Raw genomic sequence first — 21939 nt, forward strand, 5'->3', positions numbered from 1 at the left:
TGAAGTTTTGCCTGCTTTTTTCTTATATTATATTGCTATATAGCCCTTACTTCAAAGACTGTTAAAAGGCATTATGTGACAGGATATTGTGGTTCACACCTGTAATCCCAGCACTTTGGAAGGTTGAGGTGGAAGGATCACTTGAGCCCAGTTCATGACCAGCCTGGGCAACATATGGAGACTTCATTTCTGCAATAAATAGAAAAAGCAGCTGAGTGTGGTGGCACATGCCTGTAGTCCCAGCTACTTCAGAGGCTGAGGTGGGAGGATGGCCGATGTCATGCCACTGTACTCCAGCCTGAGTGACAGAGTGATTTTCTGTCTCAAAAAAAAAAAAATACATTTTAAAATAAATGTTAAGGTGGCTAATGCATTTGGTTATCTTTTGCTTTCAGGCACTGGAAATACTGTAATTGAAGCTGTAAAGGTTCTTATAGAACATGGAGTTCAACCCAGTGTTATCATCCTACTCAGTCTGTTCTCCACACCTCATGGTGAGTTCAGCATAAGGCAGTAACTAGGGCTTCAGATAGTCCTGAGGTCGGTAAGTATGCATTTTCTAGTTTCATATCCTGAGGGAAAGTTTAATATGCTGTCACATTAAATCTGAATCAAGTTTCGGTAACTTTATCTTGTGTTTGTCATCTCTAAGCTGAGTGATAACATTTTATACCATTCTACTGTTCAAATTCAAATGGAGAAGTATGAGCTAACCCCATTTAAAAGAATTGCAAGGGAGAGATGATCCAAGATGGCTGAATAGGAACAGCTCTGGAGTGCAGTTCCCACTGAGAATGCAGAGGGTGAGTGATCTCTGCATTTCCAAATGAATTTTTACTGCCCACAGACCAGAAGATACCCAGGTGGAAAAGTGCCACAAGTCTCTAGTATGGCTATTTTTGCTGGAGCAGTGGGTCTCCACACAAAAACTCACAAAAATCTGGGTGCTGTTTCAATTGATGCCTGGAATGACTGGGAGGCAGAGTCACCCATTCAACTGAAAAAAAAAGGGGAGGTTGAAACAGGTAGCCAGGTGATCTGGCTTGGTGGGTCCCACCCCCCACAAAGACCCACAATCTAAAATGCTCTGGACTGAGTTTCACAGCAAGCACAGCTGGACCCAGGATGGTTCAGCTCTGTGGGGGAAGGACATCCACCACTACTGAGGCAGTCCACCACTACCAAAGCAGTCTGCCATTACTGAGGCAGTCCACCATTACCGAGGCAATCTGCCATTACTGATGCAGTCCACCATCACAGAGACAGTCCGCCATTACTGAGGCAGACCACCATTACTGAGGCAGTTCTAACTATACATCTATAAACAAAATCACAAGGAAGTTCACACAGCAGCTGGGCAGAGCCCACGGCAGCTCAGCAATGCCTCTGCTGGCAGACTGTGACTAGTCTACCTCGCTAGGCCAGGCATCTCTGAAAAAAGGCAGTAGCACATCAGGGACATATAAATAAAGTCCCACCATCCCAGGACAGAGCACCTGGGAAAAAAAGGTGCTTATGAATTCCACTGAAGCAGATTTAAATGTACCTGCCCAGCAGCTCTGAATGGAACAGCAAAGCTCACAGCTCAGAACTTGAGCTCTTATAAGGGACAGGCTGTCTCCTCAAGCAGCTCCCCAACCACCCTATACCCTAAGAGACACCTCATAAAGGAGAGCTCAGGCCGACATCTGGCAGGTATCCTGTTTGGACAAAGGTAACAGAAGAAGAAACTGGCAGCAATCCTTACTGTTCTGCAGCTGCTGCAGGTGATCCCCAGGCAAAGAGGGTCTGAAGTGGACCTCTAGCAGTCCTACAGTAGAGGGGCCTGATTGTTAGAAGGAAAACTAAAAAAACAGAAAGAAATAACTTCATCATCAACAAAAAGGACGTCACTCAGAGACCTCATCTGAAAGTCACTAATTACAAAGACCACAGGTAGGTAAATCCACAAAGATGGGAAGAAACAAGCACAAAAGGGATGAAAACACCAGAAACCAGAATATCTCTCCTCCTCCAAGGGATCACAACTCCTCACCAACAAGGGAACAAGGCTGGATGGAGAATGAGTCTGATGAATTGACAGAAACAGGCTTCAGAAGATGGGTAATAACAAGCTTCTCTGAGCTAAAAGAACATGTTCTAACCCAATGAAAAAAAACTAAGAACCTTGAAAAAAGATTTGGAGAAATGCTAACAAGAATAAACAGCTTAGAGAAAAATATAAATGAATTGATGGAGCTGCAAAACACAGCATGAGACAAGTTTCAATAGCCAAATCAACCAAGCAGAAGAAAATATATCAGAGATTGAAGATCAACTCAATGAAATAAAATGAGAAGGCAAGATTAGAGAAAAAAGAGTAAAAAGAAGTGAACAAATCCTCCAAGAAACGTGGGATTATGTGAAAAGAACTAACCTACATTGGATAGGTGTACCTGAATGTGATGGAGAGAATGAATCAAAGCTAAAAAACACTATTTAGGATATTATCCAGGAGAACTTCCTCAACTGAGCAAGGCAGGCCAATATTCAAGTCCTGGGAATACAGAGAGAATACCACAGAGGTATTCCTCAAGAAGAGCAACCCCAAGGCACATAATAGTCAGATTCACCAGGTTTGAAATGAAAGAAAAAATACAAAGGGCAACCAGAGAGAGAGCTCAGGTTGCCCACAGAGGGAAGCACATCAGACTCACAGCAGATCTCTCGGCAGAAACCCTACAAGCCAGAAGAGAGTGGGGACCAATATTCAACATCCTTAAAGAAAATAATTTTTAACCCAGAATTTTATATCCAGCCAAACTAAGCTTCATAAGTGAAGAAGAAATAAAATCCTTAATGAACAAACAGTTGCTCAGAGATTTAATCACCACCAGGCCTGCTTTAAAAGAGCTCCTGAAAGAAGCACTAAACATAGAAAGGAACAACTAGTACCAGCCACTCCAAAAATGAACCAAATGGTAAAGACCATTGACTCAATGAAAAAATGTGTCAACTAATAGGCAAAACATCCTGCTAGCATCAAAATAGCAGGATTAAATTCACACATAACAATATTAACCCTAAATGTAAATGGACTAAATGCCTTAATCAAAAGACACAGAGTGGCAAATTGGATAAAAAGGTAAAACCCATTGGTGTGCTATATCCAGGAAACCCATCTCATATGCAAGGATACATGTAGGCTCAAAATAAAGGGATGGAGGAAGAATGACCAAGCAAATGGAGAGCAAAATAAATAAATAAATAAATAAAAGCAGGAGTTGCAATCCTAGTCTCTGAAACAATATATTTTAAACAAAGTTCAAAAGAGACAAAGAAGGACATTGCATAATGGTAAAAGGATCAATGCAACAAGAAGACCTAATGATCCTAAATATATATGCACCCAATACAGGAGCACCTAGATATATAAAGCAAGTACTTAATGACCTATAAAGAGACGGAGACTTCCACATAATAATAGTGGGAGACTTTAACACTCCACTGTCAATATTAGACAGATCAATGAGGCAAAATTAACAGGGATATCCCAGACTTGAACTCAGATCAGGTCCAAGCAAACCTAATACACATTTACAGTACTCTCCACCCCAAATCCACAGAATATACATTCTTCTCTGCAGCACATCACACGTACTCTAAAGTAGACCACATAATTGGAAGTAATTGACTCCTCAGCAAATGCAAAAGGATGGATATCATAACAAACCATCTCTCAGTGCAAAGTGCAATCAAATTAGAACTCAGGATTAAACACTACTCAGAACCGCACAACTTCATGGAAACTGAACAACTGGCTCTTGAATGTTGACTGGATAAAAAATGAAATGAAGGCCTTCAAAACAAATGAGAATGAATACACAACGTACCAGAATCTCTGGAACACAAATCAGTGTCTAGAGGAAAATTTATAGCAATAAATGTCCACATGAGAAGCAAGGAAAGATCTAAAATTAACACTGTATCATCAAATTCAAAAGCTAGAGGAGCAAGATCAAAAAAAGCTCAGAAGCTAGTAGCAGACAAGAAATAACTAAGGTCAGAGCAGAACTGAAGGAGATAGAGACACAAAAAAACCCTTCAAAAAATCAATAAATCCAGGAGCTGGTTTTTTGAAAAAGTCAACAAAATAGAGCAGTATCCAGATTAATAAAAAAGAAAAGAGAGAAGCATCAAATAGATGCAATAAAAAATGGTAAAGTGTATGTAACCACCAATTCTACAGAAATGCAAACTACCATCAGGGATTACTACAAACAACTCTATGCACATAAACCAGTAAACCTGGAAGAAATGGATAAATTTCTGGACACTTGTACCCTCCCAAGCTTAAACCATAAGAAGACAAAATTCTGAATAGACCGATAACAAGTGCTGAAGTTGAGGCAGTAATTAATAGCCTACCCACCAAAATAAAGCCAGATCCAGATGGGTTTACAGCTGAATTCTATGAGACATACAAAGAGGAGCTGGTACTATTCTTTCTGAAACTCTTCCAAACAATGCAAAAAGAGGAAATCCTTCCCTAATCATTTTATGAGACCAAAATCGTCCTGATTCCAAAACCTGGCAGAGACTCAACAAGAAAAGAAAACTTCAGGCCAATCTTCATGATGAACGTAGATGCAAAAATCTTCAATAAAATACTGGCAAACCAATTGCAACAGCACATCAAAAAGCTTATCCATCACAATCAAGTAGGCTTCATCCTGGAGATACAAGGCTGGTTCAACATACACAAGTCTATAAATGTAATCCAGTACGTAAACAGAACCAAAGACAAAAACCACGTAATTATCTCAATAGATGCAGAGAAGGACTTCGACAAAGTTCAACCAACCATTATGCTAAAAACTCTATAAACTAGGTATCGACACAACATATCTCAAAATAATAAAAGCTATTTATGACAAACGAACAGCCAATATCATACTGAATGGGCAAAAAGTGGAAGCATTCTCTTCTAAATCTGGCACTAGAAAAGAATGCTCTCTCTCACCGCTCATATTTAATATAGTATTGGAAGTTCTAGCCAGAGCAATCAGGCAGGAAAAAGAAATAAAGTGTATTCAATTAGGAAAGGAGGAAGTCAAATTGTCTCTATTTGCAGATGACATGATTGTATATTTAGAAGTTCCCATCATCTCAGCCCAAACTCTCCTTAAGCTGATAAGCAACTTCAGCAAAGTCTCAGGATACAAAATCAATGTGCAAAAATCACAAGCATTCCTATACACCAATAACAAACTTAAAGAGAGCCAAATCAAGAACAAACTGCCACTCACAGTTGCTACAAAGAGAATAAAATACCTAAGAATACAGCTAACAAAGGATGTAAAGGACCTTTTCAAGGAGAACTACAAACCACTGCTCAATGAAATACGAGAGGATACAGCAGATGGAAAAACATTCCATGCTCATGGATAGGAAGAATCAATATTGTGAAAATGGCCATACTGCCCAAAGTAATTTATAGATTTAATGCTATCCCCATCAAGCTACCTATGACCCTTTTTCACAGAACTATAAAAAACTACCTTAAACTTCATGTGGAACCAAACAAGAGCCCACATATTCAAATCAATTCTAAGCAAGAAGAATAAAGCTGGAGGCAGCATGTTACCTGACTTCAAACTATACTACAAGGCTACAGTAATCAAAACAGCATAGTACTGGTACCAAAACAGAGATACAGACCAATGGAACAAAAGAGAGGCCTCGGGGGAAATGCCACACATCTACAACCATCTGATCTTTGACAGACCTGACAAAAACATGCAATGGGGAAATGATTCACTGTTTAATAAATGGTGTTGGGAAAACTGGCTAGCTATGTGCAGAAAGCAGAAACTGGACCCCTTCCTGACACCTTACACTAACATTACCTTCAGATGAATTAAAGACTTAAACTTAAGACCTAACACTGTAAAATCCCTAGAAGAAAACCTAGGCAAAACCATTCAGGACATAGGCATAGGCAAGGACTTCATGACTAAAACACCAAAAGCACTGACATCAAAAGCCAAAATAGACAAATGGGATCTCATTAAACTTCAGAGTTTCTGCACAGCAAAAGAAACAGTCATTAAAGTGAACTGGCAACCAACAGAATGGGAAAAAAATTTTGCAATCTACCATTCAGACAAAGGGTTAATATCCAGAATCTACAAAGAACTAAAACAGATTTACAAGAAAAAAAACAAACCCATTCAAAAGTGGGTGAAGGATATGGACAGACATTTTTAAAAGATGATATATTTTAGGCCAACAAACATATGAATAAACGGTCCTTATCACTGGTCATTAGAGAAATGCAAATCAAAACCACATTGAGATACCATCTCACACCTGTTAGGATGGCGATCATTAAAAAATCTGAAGACAGATGCTTGAGAGGATGTGGAGAAATAGGAAGACTTTTACACTGTTGTTGGGAGTGTAAATTAGTTCAACCATTGTGGAAGACCGTGTGGTGATTACTCAAGGACCTAGAAATAGAAATTCCATTTGACCCAGCAATCCCATTGCTTGGTATATATCCAAATGATTAGAAATCATTCTATTATAAAGACACATACACACATATATTCATCGTGGCACTGTTTACAATGGCAAATACCTGGAACCAACCCAAATGCCCATCTATGATAGACTGGACAAGGAAAATGTGGCACATATACACCATGGAATACTATGCAGCCATAAAAAGGATGAGTTTGTGTCCTTTGTAGATACATGAATGAACCTGGAAACCATCATTGTCAGCAAACTGACACAAGAACAGAAAATCGAATACCACATGTTCTCACTCATAGGTGGGTGTTGAACAATGAGAACACATGGACACAGAGAGGGGAGCATCACACACTGGAGTCTGATTGGGGGGTATAGGGGAGGGATGGTGGGGGATAGGGAGTTGGGGAGAGATAACATGGGGAGAAATGCCAGATATAAGTGATGGGGGTGGAGACAGCAAACCACATTGCCTTGTATGTACCTATGCAACAATCCTGCATTTTCTTCACATGTACCCCAGAACCTAAAGTACAATAAAATTTATATTTGAAAATATTAAATTAAAAAAAGAAATAATTACAGTTGTTTTTCTGGTTTGGCCTTCAAATGACGGAAACTTTCCTATTAGCCTTGGCTCCCCATCTGAGCCTGAGAACTGCTCCCAAACAGCAAGAAACATGAGGTTCTAGCTAGCCGTGTGGTCTTACTGAAGTAACCTTTGCAGTGTGAAGCAAAAAGCAGAAGTTTTTAAAGTTAGACTTCTGCTTAAAGGTCAGTGAGACTGTGTGTTTTCCATTTCCCGAAGAAGTATACCTAACTTAAGATTCTAGGGTTTTTTTTTTTCCTTTTTTTTTTTTTTTTTTTTTTTGTCATACATTGTAGAACAATTGGGAATGTGGTTTAAGAAACTAATTATAGGTACATGTAGAAATTTAGCTTATATGATGTTTATTTTTTTAAAAAAGAAAGAAAAATAAAAAGAATGAAGGAGAGAAAGAAAGAGGAAGAGGAAGAGGGAGAGAGAATGGAAGTGATGCTTTATTGCCCAGGCTAAAATGCAGTCTAAAAATGGGTATTGAAAACCTCTTTTATAACAATAATTGTGCTTAATAATGGAGACAGAAAAAAAAAATGAGGGAAGAAAATACCAAACAAGCAGCAAACCAATATTTCATTTAAACCTGTAAGTAGGCATGATGTGGTGCTGATAAGAGTGTATATTTTGTGTATTTAAAGTGGAGAGTTCTATAAATGTTTATTAAATTTACTTGTTCCGGATCTGAGTTCAAGTCCTGGATATCCTTGTTAATTTTCTGTCTCGTTGATCTGTCTAATATTGATTTTGAAATCTCCCACTATTATTGTGTGGGAGTCTAAGTCTCTTTATAAGTCTTATGAATTTGGGTGTTCCTATATTGGATGCATATATATTTAGGATCGTTAACTCTGGATGTTTATTATAGAGTTATTTCATATAAGAACAAATGTGAAAGCATACAAATGACTCAGAAAAAGGAAATAGTTAAATAAATAATACATATTCAAAGGATGTACTATTAAGTAATTATTAAATCATGTTTATGGAAAATACTGAATGGCATCAAAAATGTACATGGCAATTGGAAAAAGCAGTATTAAAATAACAACATTAGAATATTTTTTTTCTTTTTCTTTTTTTTTCTTTTTTTTTATTGCATTTTAGGTTTTGGGGTACATGTGAAGAACATGCAAGATTGTTGCATAGGTACACACATGGCAGTGTGGTTTGCTGACTTCCGTCCCCTCACCTGTATCTGTCATTTCTCCCCATGCTATCTCTTCCCACTTCCCCACCCCCCGTCACTCCCCCATTTCCCCCCAATGGACCCTAGTGTGTAGTGCTCTCCTCCCTGTGTCCATGTGTTCTCATTGTTCAACACCTGCCTATGAGTGAGAATATGCGGTGGTTGATTTTCTGCTCTTGTGTCAGTTTGCTGAGAATGATGGTTTCCAGGTTCATCCATGTCCCTACAAAGGACGTGAACTCATCATTTTTGATGGCTGCATAATATTCCATGGTGTATATGTACCACATTTTCCCTATCCAGTCTATCATCGTTGGGCATTTGGGTTGGTTCCAGGTCTTTGCTATTGTAAACAGTGCTGGAATGAACATTCGTGTGCACGTGTCCTTGTAGTAGAATGATTTATACTCCTTTGGTTGTATACCGAGTAATGAGATTGCTGGGTCAAATGGGATTTCTATTTTTAGGTCCTTGAGGAATCGCCACACTGTCTTCCACAATGGTTGAATTAATTTACATTCCCACCAACAGTGTAAAAGTGTTCCTATTTCTCCACATCCTCTCCAGCATCTGTGGTTTCCAGATTTTTTAATGATCGCCATTCTAACTGATGTGAGATGGTATCTCAATGTGGTTTTGATTTGCATTCCTCTGATGACCAGTGATGATGAGCATTTTTTCATATGTTTGTTGGCCTCCGGTATGTCTTCTTTTATAAAGTATCTGTTCATATCCTTCACTCATTTTTGAATGGGCTTGTTTGTTTTTTTCTTGTAGATCTGCTTTAGTTCTTTGTAAATTCTGGATATCAGCCCCTTGTCAGATGGGTAGACTGCAAAAATTTTTTCCCATTCTGTTGGTTGCCGATTCACTCTACTAACTATTTCTTTTGCCGTGCAGAAGCTGTGGAGTTTGATTAGGTCCCATTTGTCTATTTTGGCTTTTGTTGCCATTGCTTTTGGCGTTTTGGTCATGAAGTCCTTGCCTACACCTATGTCCTGAATGGTTTTGCCTAGATTTTCTTCTAGGGTTTTTATGGTGTTAGGTCTGATGTTTAAGTCTTTAATCCATCTGGAGTTAATTTTGGTGTAAGGTATCAGGAAGGGGTCCTGTTTCTGCTTTCTGCACATGGCTAGTCAGTTTTCCCAACACCATTTATTAAACAGGGAGTCCTTTCCCCATTGCTTGTTTTTGTCAGGTTTGTCGAAGATCAGATGGTTGTGGGTATGTTGTATTTCCTCTGAGGCCTCTGTTCTGTTCCATTGGTCTATATCTCTGTTTTGGTACCAGTACCATGCCGTTTTGATTACTGTAGCCTTGTAGTATACTTTGAAGTCCGGTAGTGTGATGCCTCCTGCTTTGTTCTTTTTGCTTAGAATTGACTTGGCTATGTGGGCTCTCTTTTGGTTCCATATGAAGTTTAAGGTGTTTTTTTTTCCAGTTCTGTGAAGAAGGTCATTGGTAGCTTGATGGGAATAGCGTTGAATCTGTAAATTACTTTGGGCAGTATGGCCATTTTCACTATGTTGATTCTTCCTAACCATGAACATGGAATGTTTCTCCATCTGTTTGTATCCTCTTTTATTTCGTTGAGAAATGGCTTGTAGTTCTCCTTGAAGAGGTCCTTTACGTTCCTTGTTAGTTGTATTCCTAGGTATTTTATTCTCTTTGTAGCAATTGTGAATGGCAGTTCGTTCTTGATTTGGCTCTCTTGAAGTCTATTACTGGTGTATAGGAATGCTTGTGATTTTTGCACCTTGATTTTGTATCCTGAGACTTTGCTGAAGTTGTTTATCAGTTTCAGGAGACTTTGGGCTGAGATGATGGGGTCTTCCAGATATACAATCATGTCATCTGCAAATAGAGACAATTTGATTTCCTCCCTTCCAATTTGGATACCCTTTATTTCTTTTTCTTGCCTGATTGCTCTGTCTAGAACTTCCAGTACTATATTGAATAGGAGTGGTGAGAGAGGGCATCCTTGTCTAGTGCCAGATTTCAAAGGGAATGCTTCCAGTTTTTGCCCATTCAGTATGATATTGGCTGTTGGTTTGTCGTAAATAGCTTTTATTGTTTTGAGGTACATTCCGTCAATACCTAGTTTATTGAGGGTTTTTAGCATAAAGGGTTGTTGAATTTTGTCAAAAGCCTTCTCTGCATCAATTGAGATAATCATGTGGTTTTTGTCTTTGGTTCTGTTTATGTGGTGAATTACGTTTATGGACTTGCGTATGTTGAACCAGCCTTGCATCCCCGGGATGAATCCTACTTGATCATGGTGGATGAGCTTTTTGATATGCTTTTGCAATCGGTTTGCCAGTATTTTATTGAAGATTTTTGCATCTATGTTCATCATGGATATTGGCCTGAAATTTTCTTTTCTTGTTGAGTCTCTGCCGGGTTTTGGTATCAGGATGATGTTTGTCTCGTAAAATGATTTGGGAAGTATTCCCTCTTTTTGGATTGTCTGGAATAGTTTCAGAGGCAATGGTATCAACTCCTTTTTGTATGTCTGGTAGAATTCAGCTGTGAACCCATCTGGACCTGGGCTTTTTTTGGGTGGTAGGCTCTTTATTGCTGCCTCGACTTCAGACCATGTTATTGGTCTATTCAGGGTTTCGGCTTCTTCCAGGTTTAGGCTTGGGAGGATGCAGGTGTCCAGGAATTTATCCATTTCTACCAGGTTTACTAGTTTATGTGCATAGAGTTGTTTGTAATAATCTCTGATGATGGTTTGGATTTCTGTGGAATCTGTGGTGATATCCCCTTTATCTTTTTTTATTGCATCAATTTGGTTATTCTCTCTTTTCTTTTTTATTAATCTGGCTAGTTGTCTGTCTATTTTGTTGATCTTTTCAAAAAACCAGCTCCTGGATTTATTGATTTTTTGAAGAGGTTTTGTGTCTCTATTTCCTTCAGTTCTGCTCTGATCTTAGTTATTTCCTGTCTTCTGCTAGGTTTTGAGTTTTTTTGATCTTGCTCCTCTAGATCTTTCATTTTTGATAATAGGGAGTCAATTTTAGATCTCTCCTTTCTTCTCATGTGGGCACTCATTGCTATATATTTTCTTCTAGAGACTGCTTTAAATGTGTCCCAGAGATTCTTGTATGTTGTGTCCTCGTTCTCATTGTTTTCGAAGAACATCTTTATTTCTGCCTTCATTTTATTGTTTATTCAGTCAATATTCAAGAGCAAGTTGTTCAGTTTCCATGAAGCTCTGCAGTTCTGAGTTAGTTTCTGCATTCTGAGTTCTAACTCGATTGCACTGTGGTCTGAGAGACTGTTTGTTATGATTTCCGTTCTTCTGCATTTGCTGAGGAGTGATTTATTGCCAATTATGTGGTCAATTTTAGAGTAGGTGTGATGTGGTGCTGAGAATAATGTATATTCTGTGGATTTGGGGTGGAGAGTTCTGTGAATGTCTATTAGGTTTGCTTGCTCCAGGTCTGAGTTCAGGTCCTGGATATCCTTGTTGATTTTCTCTCTGGTTGGTCTGTCTATTATTGACAATGGGGTGTTAAAGTCTCCCACTATTATTGTGTGGGAGTCTAAGTCTCTTTGTAAGTCATTAAGAACTTGCCTTATGTATCTGGGTGCTCCTGTATTGGGTGTGTATATATTTAGGATCGTTAGCTCTTCTTGTTGCAGTGATCCTTTTACCATTATGTAATGTCCTTCTTTGTCTCTTTTGATCTTTGTTGCTTTAAAGTCTATTTTATCAGAGATGAGAATTGCAACTCCTGCTTTTTTTTGCTCTCCATTTGCTTGGTAGATCATCCTCCATCCCTTTATTTTGAGCCTTTGTGTATCCTTGCATGTAAGATGGGTTTCCTGGATACAGCACACTGATTGGTTTTGGCTTTTTATCCAGTTTTCCAGTCTGTGTCTTTTGATTGGGGCATTTAGTCCATTGACATTTAGGGATAGTATTGTTATGTGTGAATTTGATACTGTCATTTTGATGCTACCTGGCTGTTTTGTTGGTTAGTTGATGCAGATTCTTGATTTTGTTGATGCTGTTTTACCATTTGGTGTGTTTTTGGAGTGGCTGGTACTGGTTGTTCCTTTATATGTGTAGAGCCTCTTTCAGGAGTTCTTGTAGAGCAGGTTTGGTGGTGATGAAATCTCTGAGTGCTTGCTTGTTCACAAAGGATTTTATTTTTCCTTCACTTATGAAGCTTAGTTTGGCTGGATAGGAGATTCTGGGTTGAAAGTTCTTTTCTTTCAGGATGTTAAATATTGGCCCCCAATCTCTTCTGGCTTGTAGGGTTTCTGCTGAGAGATCTGCTGTGAGTCTAATGGGCTTCCTTTGTGGGTAACCTGACCTTTCTCTCTGGCTGCCCTTAGCATTTTCTCTTTCATTTCAACCCTGGTGAATCTGACGATTATGTGCCTTGGGGTTGCTCTTCTTGAGGAATATCTTTGTGGTGTTCTCTGTGTTTCCTGGATTTGAATATTGGTCTGCCTTGCTAGGTTGGGGAAGTTTTCCTGGATAATATCCTGAAGAGTATTTTCCAGCTTGGATTCATTCTCTTCCTCACATTCAGGTACACCTATCAGATGTAGATTAGGTCTTTTCACATAGTCCCATATTTATGAAGATTTTGTTCATTCCTTTTTTCGCTTTTTTCTCTGTTCTTGCCTTCTCTTTTTATTTCATTGAGTTGGTCTTCGACCTCTGATATCCTTTCTTCTGCTTGGTCAATTCGGCTGTTGAAGCTTGTGCATGATTCACGAAGTTCTCGTGTTGTGTTTTTCAGCTCCGAAAATTCACTTATATTCCTCTCTATGCTGTCCATTCTCGTTAGCATTTCGTCCAATCTTTTTTCAAGGTTCCTAGTTTCTTTGCGTTGGGTTAGAACATGTTCTTTTAGCTCACTGTAGTTTCTTACTACCCACCTTCTAAAGTCTGATTCTGTCATTTCACCACCCTCCTTCTCCATCCTGTCTGGTTCCCTTGCTAGTGACCAGTTGTAATCCCTTTTAGGAGGAGAGGTGTTCTGGTTTCGGGAGTTTTCATCCTTTTTGCGCTGGTTTCTTCCCATTTTTGTGGGTTTATCCACCTGTTGTCTTTGTAATTACTGTCTTTCAGATTGGGTCTCTGAGTGAGCTTCTAGTTTGTGGATGTTGAAGTTACTTCTTTTTTTTTTTTTTTTTAAGCTTTCCTTTTAACAGTCTGGCCCCTGTGCTGTAGGACTGCTGAGGTCCTTTCCAGGCCCTGCTTGCCTGGGGGTCACCTGCAGCAGCTGCAGAACAGTAAGGGTTGCTACCCGTTTCCTCTTCTTCTATCTTTGTCCCAGAAGGATGCTCGTCTACTTTCAGTCCATTCTCTCCTTTATGAGGTGAGTCTTTGGATCTATGGGGGTCAGGGAGCTACTTGAGGTGACAGTCTATCTTTTATTGGGGCTTAAGTCCTGAGTTGTGAGCTCCGTTGTTCATTCAGAGCTGCTGGGCAGGTACATTTAGGTCTGCTGCAGCTGGACTCATAAAGCCCTTTTTGTTCCCAGGTGCTCTGTCCCAGGGAGTTGGAGCTTTATGAGTTTCCGTTGAACTACTGCCTTTTTTGATTTTTCTTTCAGGTCTGACCGGCCCAGCTAGCAGCTTGCCTAGCCACTGCCTGCCTGCAGGGGCTTTGCTGAGCTGCTGTGGGCTCCGCCCAGCTGCCCTGAGCTCTTCCCTACAGTCCTGTTTATGTGGGCATAGTTAGAACTGTCTCTGCAATGGTGGCCCCGCCTCTGTTATGGTGGACTCTCTCTGTTGTGGCAGGTTGCCTCGGCAACGGTGGGTTGCCTCGGCAACAGCAGCCTGCCTCTGTAGTGGTGGAGAGTCACAGTAATGGCGGAATCCCCTCCGCCACCGAGCCGGACCATGCAGGTTCAGCTGTGCTTGATTTGAAGGGCTCAACCCAGAGGGTTTCCAGTTACTGTTTTTGTTTTCGTTGTTGTTGGGGGTGGAGGGGTGGGACCAATGAAGCCTGATCACCTGGCTCCCTGACTCAGAGTCTTTTCTTTTAAGTTGAAGGACCGCTCGTTCCAGTCGCTTGTTGAAAAGGCGCTGGGATCTCCCGTGCTGCGACTCACTGAGTGGGCTCGAACTGCGGCGCTGGCTCCTGGCGGATTTTTTGCCTAGGAATCTCCTGGCCTGGCTCGCTATTTCAGATGAATGGGCAACTGTGCCGTCTCAGGGCTCTGATCACCAGCTAAGAGGGCTCCCAGACCAGTGGCTTTTGTACTGACAACCGCAGCAACAGGGCGTGGTCACAGCAGCTGCGCGGAATCGGCCCCGCGGGGGCCAAAACAGCCGCACCGGCTGGGACTGCGATGCTGGCGACCCCTCTGCCTGGGTATCTCCTGGTCTGTGGGCAATAAGAGTTCGTCTGGAAATGTGGCGTCCACTCACCCTCTGCACTTTCACTGGGAGCTGAAGTCCTGAGCTGTTCTTAGGCAGCCATCTTCCCAACATTCCCACAACATTAGAATATTAAGTGTTATCACCAAGCTTAGAGATGATCAGTACAAATTATGACTATTTTAATTACAATATCAGAGTTGGATTTAATATGGTACCTAGTAAATCTTTCCTTAGCATGAGAGGCTAGACAGACACACAATGTTGTTTGAATTCTGGTTTCAAAATGCACACATGGTATTAATAGTGGTTATCTTAGGCGTGGGGGATTCTAAGTGCTTTTTGTTTTATTTTTAAGCTTTAAATTGTATTTTTCAAATGTTCTGCAATGAATTTGTATTTGATTCATACTTTTTAAAAAGGTCAAGATATGACTTCTCTAGTCAAGTGTTTTCTCAATTCAAAATTTCTAAATCTTAGTCAGTTCTGAAGAGGCCACAGTATATTTAGTTGGGAAAGCTTATTTTGGTAGGTTATTGTATAGGAATTATGGCCTGTTTGATTACTTTGCTGTTTCATAACCAAATATTACTTGTAGCTCAAATGTTGGTGGTAACAAAGGGTGATTTGCTTAGTTATCATTTATATGTATAATACAGGTGGCATTCACAACATTGAGAGAATCCAATAACTTTTAGAATTTTTGCCTTTTGGAATAGAAAAGCACTCTTTTGAGTTCTAATAGTATACATGAAACTGGTGTACTATTCTTTGACATTTTAGCTGAAAAATCTTATTCTGTGGCAGCTTTGCTTGGCTTTTTAATTTGACAGGGTAATTAAAGTATTCACAATTTGTATCGGTTATATCTAAGCTTGGTGATAAAATTTTACATTATTCTAATGCTGTTATTTTTAGTGCTTCTTTACATTTACCATGTGTATTTTTTATGCCATTCAATATTTTCCAAAATCATGATTTAACAGTTACATCATATCCTTTGATTATATGTTATTTAACCATTCACTTATTGTGAGTCATTTACATACTTTCACATTTCTTCTTATGTCAAATTACTTTACAGTGAAGATCCTAGTCCTTGTTTCCTTTTCCTACCTATTCCCCTCTCCAAAAGTTAGAGTACTAACTTCTAAAAAGCTGGCATACTCTGACACACCAGCTTTTTCTGTGAAAAACAAGGACACTTTGAAACATTGCACTTGTTTCATAGTGTTTCAGTTGGGAAACCATCATCTTATATGTGATCCTCTTTATTTTTTTTTAGTAGATATGGAGTGTTGCTTTGTGGCCCAGGCTGGTCTCAAACTCCTGACCTTGAGTGATCCTCCTGCCTCAGCCTTTTAAAGTTCTAGGATTACAGACTTCAGCTACTGTGCCTGGCCTGTGATCCTCATTTTAAAAAGCACTATATTCACTCTATTACAGTCACCTTTAAAATAAAATAAAATAAAATAAAATAAAATAAAATAAAATAAAATAACTCTTCATGGGAAAAGTTGCTGTAACTGTATATTTCAGCTTGAGTATACAATAATAATTCTAAGAATTTATTAGTGAGATGGCGAGGACATAGTCAGACTACTGTCAAAGCTTTTCAGACTTTATAAAGAGGAAGAGATTAATCAAGTCTGATTAGGTATCCAAAGATCATTATTCTCTGTCTTCTGTCAATTTTAGACCTAGTGACAATAATTGCAAAATTCCTGAATTACAATTGGTATTACCAAAACATCCTACCATAATAACTTTTCTTTTTTTTTTTTGAAGGTGCCAAATCAATCATTCAGGAGTTTCCAGAGATCACAATTTTAACTACTGAAGTTCATCCTGTTGCACCTACACATTTTGGACAGAAATACTTTGGAACAGACTAAGTTATTGAAGTAAAATGAATTATCTTGTGTAATATTGCAATCATGTTTTGATTTTCTATTTGTTTAACTGATTCAGTTGAGGGTGCCAGAGAAAAATGTGTTAAAATGCTTTTTAGTTTTAGAAGTGGGTATATTTGAGGTTATATCTCATTTAGTTATTTCTTTACTGTTAGCACCAAATTCAATAATGAAGTACATACAACTCTTATAGAACATAAATTTTAATAACATCCTAATATAAATTACTGAACCCTCAGTGCATTAAAATTATTTTCTAATTTATGAGCCTCTTAGTTTGGAGGTTGCTTGAAGCCACAAATAAAACTCAAATGAGAGTCAGTTCTTTGTCCCATTGTAGTTTGCATTTTGTTTAGTTTCATTTTAGCTCTAGTAAGATTTCATATATGTGGCTATTGCCACATTCCTCTACTGTTTTCTTTCTGATACTGTACATTTTAGTAACTTGGAGCGGAGAATAAAAGAATGTCTCCTGGAATTTTACATTCCTATTAAAGTCCTAACTCAATTGACAGACCTACGATGTATGGGTAACTCTCAGGCCATTATGTTCTTCATTGCTCATTTCCCAAGCTGTGCATTGTCGGTAGGTGCCTTGCTAAGCTGTAATGCAGTGAAGAAGATGGTGGGGCATTTTCAGTAACTGGAACTATAACAACAATTTACAAGATTGAACCAGATATTTCTGGATGCTGACAAAGGTGAGAGAGCCAAGCACTGTTAATGCCATCAATCCTCCGTGAAGGAATTGGTGGTTTTTCTGAAGTGTGGAAGAAAGGGTGGTTTCTTGCTGAATTTCATGGCCAGTAAGTAAATTTAAATGCTTCATTTTTAATTTGGATGTTTCTGCTAGAGACCTTTGATTTGGAAATTAGTTATTTTGCATGTTTGTCAATGGTAAATGTATTAAAACAAAAAAAAATCATGCTTTTTATAAAAACTCCTAAGATTTGTGTATGTTCATCTTTAGGCTTCTGAAAGGAAGAGAAACAATTTTGGAAATCAATATTCATGTTCTGAAATCTGCTTGTAAAACTGATCTCATTTTACGTTGAGATTAAAACATTTTAACTGTGGTGGCTAGCTGAGTACTTGATTAATTATCCTCCCATGGCCCCATAGGCAGCTGTTGTGTGCCTCTGTTCAAAAGCACAGAAGGACATGTCTTAGAAAGAATCAAAGCCAATGAAATTACCAAAGATTAGGGGAGAGGAAGGAAGCCTGGTGTAGATTGGGTTATATTTTTTCTTTGGAGACTAGAATACTAAAAGAACTTCAGTATATTTTTCCCTTTATTTTTGAAGACTGTCATATAATAAATTGAGATTAATAGATAGATTACCCATATTATAGTTCTTCCAGGGCAAATGTTGCTTTCAAGTTGTTACTGAAATTCTCTTCTATACTTGTCAGTTAAGTATCTTAATACAGTGTGGATTTTGTTTACTCCTGACTAGTAGAAGCTATAACTAAAGCCCATTAAAGCCAAAAGTTCCAACTCCCCCTCCAAGGACAGATATGAACCAGCAAATTTAGATGAAGAACAGATATGCTTGAGACTAGTGTATCGAACTAGTTGAAAAGATGATGCCTACCACTATAGGAGTTAGCGCTTTTAAATTAGTGCTTACGTTAGGGTTTCAGTATTTCATTTAAGGTGACTTTCCAAGACATCAGGCAATTTATATTCAAGTGTAGGTATAAAACCATATTTGAAACAAATTATTTTTGTATTACTAGCCATTTAGATTTAACATGTCTTTGTTCCTTGATAGAGAGTTAGTTGACTACATTTGGTTCCCACATGAAAGGCCTAGAATGAACAGTAGAAAGTATGCAATGAAGTCATAGTCCCCCCGATGTTTCTCTTCTATTCCTATCTAAATTTCAAGAAAATTATACCTGTGGCTTTGGAAATTTAGGTCTTTATAGCTAATGAGGCATTATTTGTAGTGTTAAACACTTGCAGGACTCTTCAAGCATTGGGCATTTTCTAAATATTCTAAATTTAACACAAGATTAACATACTATTCAAAATAAGACTATTCAAAACAGACTCTTCAAAATAATAACAGGGAAAAAGGGAATGTTTCATGATAAAGAGTCAACTTATCAAGAGAACATAACAGTCCTACAAGTTTTGCTCCTAACAACAAAGCTTGAAAATACATAAAGAAAAACTGATAGAACTGAAAGGGAGAAACATATATAAATTTTAGTCATAGATTTCAACAATCGTCTGTTGTTTTTAAGTGATCTGAACTTCAGAGCAGTATAAACTGTGTATATTCCTTACTGGAGAACACACCCTAGCACAATAAAAACAACACTCCAGTACAGCTAGTGCTCAACTTACGACCACAATTGGGTCCGACAGACCGGTCGTAACATGATTTGGTTGTAAGTTGAGTAGGCTCTATGTACAGTACTGTGAAATGATGTTATAAAAATATTTAAGTCATATTTTATCATAATTTTCTTTCATTATTGTTATATACCATAATTTTCTTTGTTCATTTTATGCCATTTGTATCATCTCTACGCCATTTTGTTTCTTATTTTTACATTCTCTGGAACCAGCCAGTGCTTGCTACAAATTCTTGACTGTAATCTTCTCCAGCACACTCCTTCAGAGTCTAAAATAGACTTCTCACCTTCATCTGCACAGTAAAAAGACTTAATGGTGTCCGTTTTTGAATTTGATCTTCCATCCAAATATATAGCAATTTCTCCATTTCATGGGTGGGCCCGCTTCATTGCTTTGTTATAACTGTTGATCTCATGGGTGCAGAACCTTTCACACCTTCACAAATTCTTTCTTTATCTTTCAAAATCGTCAACACAGTTGAGTGTGATAACTTCGTATCACGTGTGATCACATTCACTTTCTTTCTTTTTTCATACTGCTTAATTACCTTCATTTTCGTGTTGAGATCGATGGCCTTTCTTTCCTTCTTGGCAGGCTGAAGTGTGGACAAAGACAATTTCCTCTTGGTAGACATCTTGGGAGGGGTTTGATGAAAAATATCCAAGACACAAAACACAAATTGCTGTACCGAGTCTGGGATAACAGTTGAAATGGTGCATGCGGAGATGGTAGTGCTGCCGGAAGCTGTTCCACACTGTCGTACGCCCAGCTGGGCAACGTTTGAGCTGCCAGATGTGGAGCAGTCGTGGCTACTGATTGTGCTCATAAAGTCGAATGGTCGTAAGTCGATCAATACCTATAGCATATGCAGTGGTTCTCAAAACTTGGATGTGCATCAGAGTCACCTAGAGGGCCACAGATTTCTGGGCTCTACCCTTAGAGTTTCTGATTCGTAGGTCTCTATTAGGATCCAAGGATTTACATTTCTAACAGCTTCCCATGATATGCTAATGCTGATGTTTTGGAGACCACATTTTGATTTCAAACATTTCTGTTATAATAGAAGCATTTAATATTATAAGTTTTCCTATAAATATTGATTTAGCTGTACCTCACAAGTTTTGTTATGGTATGTTTCATTTTCATTTACATCAAAATACTTGCTCATTTCTCATTTCATTTCTTCTTTGTCCCAGGGTTATTGAGAAGCATGCCTTTTAATTTCCAAATACGAGATTTTCCAGATTTATTTCTGTTATTGCTTCCTAATTTAATCCCATTGTGGTGACAGAATATACTTCTTCTTTGAATCCTTTAAAATTTATTGAGACTTGTTTTATGGCCCAGAATATAGTCTCTTTTGGTAAATCTTCCATGTGTTCTTGAAAAGTATGTTTTATCCTGCTGTTTTTAGATAGAGTGTTCTGTGAATGTCAATTAGGTTAAGTTGGTTGATAGTGTTCAAGTCTTCTATTTTTCTTTCTTTTTTTGTCTGCTCCTTCTGAGGCAGCTTTACTGTTTTTTTGTCTATTTATTTTATTAATTGTTAGAGGAGGATTATTGAAATCTCTGACTAAAATTTATATTTGTTTCTCCTTTCAGTTGTATCAGTTTTTGTTTTATGTATTTTGAAGCTTTGTTGTTAGGAGTGTAAAGTTTTAGGATTCCTATGTTCTCTTGATAAGTTGACTCTTTATCATGAAATATTCCCTTTTAGACATTATTATTCTTGTGAAATCTACTTTGGCTGATGTTAATATACATATTCTGACTTTCTTTTGAATAATATTAACATGGCATTTCTTTTTTCATCCTTTTACTTTTTTTTTTTTTTTTTTTTTTTTTTTTTTTTTTTGAGATGGAGTCTCACTCACTCTGTCACCCACACTGGAATGCAGTGGCATGATCTTGGCTCACTGTAAACTCTGCCTCCTGGGTTCAAGTGATGGTTCTGCCTCATCCTCCCAAGTAGCTGGAACTACAAGCATGTACCACCATGCCCAGTTAATTTGTGCATTCTTAGTAGAAACAATGTTTTACCACATTGGCCAGGCTTCTCTCAAACTCCTGACCTCAAGTGGTTCACCTACCTCAACTCTTCAAAGAGCTTGGATTACAGGCATGAGCCACCATGCCTGGCCTCATCTATTTACTTTTAACTTATGTGTGAGGTTTTCTCGAGAGCGGGTCTAATTCCATCACCCCTGCTGGAAAGCAATGACATGATCATAGTCCACTGTAACCTTGAACTCCTAGGCTAAAGTGATCATCCTGCCTCAGACTCCCAAGTAGCCAGGACTATAGGCATGCATCACCACACCTGGCTAATTAATTTTTTTTTTTTTTTTTTTTTTTTTTGTAGAGATGAGGTCTTGCTATGTTGCCCAGGCTGATCTTGAACTCCTGGCATCAAGCGATCCTCCCATTTTAGCCTCCCGAAACCATGGGATTACATGTTTGAGCCAGACACACCCAGTCCTACTTGTGTTTTTATAGATATTTTTTATTAAACATTTAAAAATCTTAATAGAGACAGAGTCTGGCAATATTGCCCAGGCTGGACTTTAATTTCTATTTTCTGAGTAGCTGGGACCACAAGCATGTACCACACCTGAATTATTTTTATATTTAATATGGGTTTGTTATAGATAACCTAGAGTTGGGTCTTCCTTTTTTATCCAATTTGACACTCTCTGCCTTCTAATTGGGATGGTTCTACCATTTTTATTTAATGTGATTATTGATATGATTGGTTTAAAATTTACCATCTGGCTCTTTGCCTTTTATTTGTTCTTTGTTTACTTTTTCTCTTTTCCTGCCTTCTTTTGCATTATTATTTATGATTCCATTTTACCTCTTTGGATTATATTAGATATAATGCTTTGTTCTTTTAGTGGTTCCTTTAGGGTTTATAATATATAACTTTAATTTATCACAGTCCACTTCAAGCATAAGATAAGAACTTAATGTACTTCTATTCCTCCACTCAAGACTTTTTCCTATTGTT

General features: G+C 38.3%; 1 protein-coding gene across 2 annotated transcripts in view; it reads left to right on the plus strand.

The window, feature by feature from the left end:
- UPRT (uracil phosphoribosyltransferase homolog) overlaps nt 1–17640 on the plus strand; it is a 52240-nt gene extending 34600 nt beyond the window's left edge. For both annotated transcript variants that reach the window (XM_003936859.4, XM_074392342.1), the window contains exons 6-7: nt 396–494; nt 16440–17640. In XM_003936859.4, the coding sequence (XP_003936908.1) occupies nt 396–494; nt 16440–16546 (206 nt within the window). In that variant the 3' untranslated portion in view covers nt 16547–17640. The remainder of the gene's footprint in view (nt 1–395; nt 495–16439) is intronic.
- The last annotated feature ends 4299 nt before the right edge of the window (nt 17641–21939 follow it).

Source organism: Saimiri boliviensis, chromosome X, assembly GCF_048565385.1.
Source record: "Saimiri boliviensis isolate mSaiBol1 chromosome X, mSaiBol1.pri, whole genome shotgun sequence".
NCBI lineage: Eukaryota > Metazoa > Chordata > Mammalia > Primates > Cebidae > Saimiri > Saimiri boliviensis.